The sequence below is a fragment of the Sinocyclocheilus rhinocerous genome, unplaced genomic scaffold, assembly GCF_001515625.1.
Source record: "Sinocyclocheilus rhinocerous isolate Xijiao unplaced genomic scaffold, SAMN03320098_v1.1 scaffold3155, whole genome shotgun sequence".
NCBI lineage: Eukaryota > Metazoa > Chordata > Actinopteri > Cypriniformes > Cyprinidae > Sinocyclocheilus > Sinocyclocheilus rhinocerous.
The window spans coordinates 18,117-22,780 of NW_015639762.1; the positions used below are offsets into that span (position 1 = coordinate 18,117).

Sequence of the window (4,664 nt, forward strand, 5' to 3'; positions counted from 1 at the left end):
GAGTGTGTGTTACTCGTACAGGCCAGCAGCTGGAAGGCTCCGGTGAACAGAAAGCGCTTTCCTTTAGGCAGTGTGTAGAGCTGAGCGACGAACACGAACAGGCCGAGGATGCAGAAGATGCACGCGAGCACAGAGCTGGCCTGGACCGCCTGCAGATACTCTGAAACATGACACGACAGACCAACACGTGAGTGTCTGATGAGCTGGTTAAACCAAAAATGAAAATTAGCCTGTGATTGATGTTTCAAATGCTGTAGAACCATTGCAAATAAATGCATACAAATACACAAGTGACGGTACAAAAGCTAACAGTAACAGTAATAAATGCTGTGAGTGAAAGAAGCATTAAAGAAAACTTGTTCATGCAAAATTTGAGAAATAGTACTTATTACCAAATGCTTTATCAGAGATTTCAGATCAGTGAGATTCACAAAACTCACTCAATGTGTTTGCGTGACAGATTAACGCTGAACTGATTAATGTGTGTTCAGACCTTTAGGATAGTGAACAGGAATCTCAGTGTAGTTCCAGTTTCCTCCAGTCAGAGTCCAGCGAGCCCAAATATCAGTGGACATGGAGTCGGCCATCCACCAGGCCTGCACACACACACACACACACACGTCAGCATGAATGAGAAACATGCATTTCACCAGCCGTCATCCACTGGACTGTCTAAGCGGTTCTGCTAAAGTCTCAGCTCTACATGAACTTCTGGTGTCATATTCTTCCATAGCAAACTTTTCTGTCGTATTACTATTAACTATCGATCATAAGTAATTTTATTACATTATAATATAGTATATTATGTATATTATGAACTGTAATAAATGTAACATATTACTACATTAAATCATAATATTTTAGCAATGAGTTCCAGAAGCTCTGAATATCTTTTAGTGTGAAGGTCAGTTATATAAATATTTAGTCCTGTTGTGTAACACTTGCTCAAGATTTTATTTTGTGGTTAATTTTCTCACAGTTTCCAAACCCTGCTCTAAATGTGGACGTGATCTCCATTCCTGCCATGGACGCATGTTCCTAATCTGCTGCGATAAAGTGTTTGCGAGAGGATCCCTGCCTGGTCTTACAGAGGATGAAGTTGAAGTAAGAGACTGTTTGATTTGGAGATAATTAATAATTCATGAGTGGGTGAGTGAAGCCCCACCCCCGGCCCCGCCCACAGTCTGTGATGCGTGTCACTCACGTTATGGATGGTGGCGGCCAGCAGCAGACAGATGCAGGCGATGTGGAGGAGGAAGATGGCAGCGAGTAAAACCAACATGACTGACGGAGAGAAAAAACACACAGACATAATAATAATCAGTAATATAATCCATATGACTGCACTGACTCTATCAGATGAGAACAAAACTGAATTGATCTGAATAATGACATTATCTTCTGTACATCTGCTTTATAGCTGAATCAACTTTGTTCATAATTAATGAATTGTGCAAAATTGACACTGAACTAAAGCAAGATTGAACTGAGTGGAGCTGAAGAGCATTCTGTCATCAGCTGAACTGACTTGATCTCAGTAACCACGCTTGTCTGCTTACAGCTGCTTTACTACTGTTGTCCTTCATTTCTGAAGTTTGCTTCGATTCTGTTATTATCCTGTTTGTTACCTAGAAGCTGCTTTGACATGATCCGTGTTTTATAAAGAAATAAATCTGACTTAATGGAAGTGTGAACGCTAGATATTGACAGCTATTTGCTGTGGTTTTCTTAAACACATTTGAACAGCAGCACATAAAACCAGTGTAAAATCCTCCCATGTACAGCTGTGTGTGTGTGTGTGTGTGTGAGAGTGTGTGTGTGTGTGTGTGTGTGTGTGTAGACACACTAATTCCTCCATGTTTCTCAGGATTTATCATATTTATACAGAAGAACAACAGCAAAGCGTCTCGCTGACCAAACGCCATCATCTCACCGCCTGACACACACTCTCAACCCAACACACACTCACACAAACCTTCTCAACTAACACAAGACAGTTTGTTAAACCGCGCGAGTGGAGAGACATGTGAGGAGTCTCAGATCTTACCTGCGGAGTAACAGAAGGCTGGATGAGAGCAGCTTCACACTTCCAGATGTGATGTATGTGTGACTGTAGATCTTTACACTGAACTATGAGTGCAGCTGCTCTCCGCTGCAGTGTTTTCTCAGCTCAATGGGTTGAAACTTGTCTCAGCATTGCACAGAAATGCCACTCCCTGAAGCAAGCGTCCCTCCTCTCGCTGTCTGTCCCTCTCAGCCCCCTTCAGACACACTCAGTCCTCCATGTTTCTCAGGATTTGTCACATTTACACAGAAGAACAACAGCTGAGCGTCTCTCTGACCGAACGCCATCATCTCACCGCCTGACACACACTCTCAAACCCAACACACACTCACACAGACCCTCTCAAGACTAAGACGAGACCCCAGACGAGTGGAGAGACGTGTGAGGAGTCTCAGATCTTACCTGCGGAGTAACAGAAGACCGGTCACTGAATGAGAGCAGCTTCACACTTCCAGATTTGATGTGTGTGTGACTGAAGATCTTTACACTGAGCTATCAGTGCAGCCGCTCTCCACTGGCTCCGCCCCCAGACCCGCCCCTCACTCTCATTCCTGCAGTGTCTCGCTCTTGTCTGTAAAAGGGTGTGGCGTTTGGGAAGGTCCTGACAAGCCCTTTTCCCGCCGGCTTTATGAAAACTCTGTGAAAGAACTTTACTGATCGCTGGCTTACACACACACACACACACACACATACACACACTCACACACGCGCGGACACACACACACACTTGTCACACGTGTCTGTCATTTTGCACCTCAAGTCTTTTAAAAATTTAAAAATGTTTGTACTGGAAAACAAGACAGATACTGAGCATTTTGCAGCCTATCGTGAATCAAAGAGATGTTTGTTATTATAATTTTTTTTAGATAATTAAAAATTATCCTTATAAATAGGAAATCAACTATAGTGATTGAAAAAGTTTGAGAAGTTTTTCAAATTTTGGAAAAATGTGAAACTCTAGATTCAGGTTTGCTCAAGGACTTTACTAAAGGAGGAGAGATTTAAAATGACTAATTTGTTTCTTTTTTGATTTCACCACAATGTCACAGCGATGTGAAACGCCCAGTACACACATCCCAGAATGCCTTTCACTGACCTTAGGATGTGATTCTAGCGTCTGAATTGTCCTGATGTCTGCGTGAGACGCGGTTCGTTACGTTTGGACTTTCACTGGCTTCTGTCTGGAAAACAGTTTGACGGAGATGATTCTGATGAGGGTCTCTAGACGCTGAAGTTCAGTGTGGTTCAGAAAGAAAGAGCTGTAAAAGCACTTCAGATTTGTGTGACCATTAAAGCTGGTGAACATGTTTTAGTGCTGCTGCATTCATATGAAGTGAGTTGTTTTAGTGGGTTTGCTGTTTCACACATTTGCTCCCTGGATCCCAAAAACACCAAACACTTCACAAGTAATGACAAATACGTGCCTCCTTTATTCCTGTTGTTTTCAGTCTTTGCTGTGGTTTTTTGTGAAATGTGTTGCTGTGAGTTTAGTGTTCGACTCTCAGTGAGGAAACAAACACAAACACACCCTGTGTGACACACACACACCCTAATGAGAAGAAGAAGAGAGAAGCTAGAAATGTTGTTCAACCAGAATTCACCTGCAGGACAGTTACAGCCTCACCTGAACACACACACACACAGTAACGTCTTTGTGCAAGAACAACAGTCTTACAACAACTGTGTGTTTAATCCATCGTGATCTTTATTCCAGTGTTACACACACACACACACAGAAGGTGGATGTGTGTGTGTGTGTGTGTGTTTTGATATGCATCTTGATTATTGAGCGTTTGTGTTGAAATCCGGATGGGAAAGACAGCATTTTGAAATGCATTTTGATTGTTGAGTGTTCGTGTTGAAATCCGGATGGGAATGTTTTGGACACTCCCATATTTCAGTGCCCTTGTTCACATGTTCACGCGTGCGTGCACACACACACACACACACACATGGTTCAAAGGTTGCTGTCTGTTTCTCACACTCGAGGGCTAAACTATCACTGTTTCTGTTCCTCATTCTATCAGTCAAGAGGAAAAAAGTTTCTCGGCTCTGAAGCAGTTTTTAAATAAGTTTTCTTCTTGTGCTGTAAGGCTGTAGTTCAGCCGGAAATCACAGTTCTGTCATCATTTAGTCTCCCTCATATCATTACAAACCTGTATGACTTTCTTTCTTCTGTGGAGCATAAAAGTAGATATTTTGAAGAATGTTGAGATCCAAACAACATTGAACCCCATTGACTTTAATTATATGAGTAAAAACACATTTCTCCAAATAACTTTTTGTTTAACTGATAATCTATTTATGTTTGCTTTACCTATTTTTTCCCCTTTGTTTTGTTTGTAAAGGAATCTCAGCAACTAATACAAAACTGTATATTGTTTATTCATATTTTTGATCATGTTATTTTATGCATGACTCAGGATGTTAAAGTATACTGATGATTATTTATTCATATTTTGTTCAGTTGTGTAGCAGGAAGAACAGCCACAGGTCTCTCTCTCTCTCTCTCTCTCTCTCTCTCTCTATCTTTCTATTTCTCTCTCTGTCTATATCTATCTATCTATCTATCTATCTATCTATCGTTATATACAGTAAT

The 4,664-nt window shown here is 41.3% G+C and overlaps 1 protein-coding gene across 1 annotated transcript; it reads right to left on the reverse strand.

The window, feature by feature from the left end:
• Nucleotides 1-5: 5 nt before the first annotated feature.
• emp1 (epithelial membrane protein 1) lies at nucleotides 6-2,566 on the reverse strand (the record flags this gene model as incomplete). Its single annotated transcript, XM_016567347.1, has 4 exons — nucleotides 2,468-2,566; nucleotides 1,205-1,284; nucleotides 494-596; nucleotides 6-160 (listed from the first exon to the last, which is right to left on the reverse strand). Coding segments are annotated over exons 2-4 (336 nt in total), but the record flags the coding sequence as incomplete, so codon positions are not given.
• Nucleotides 2,567-4,664: the final 2,098 nt, after the last annotated feature.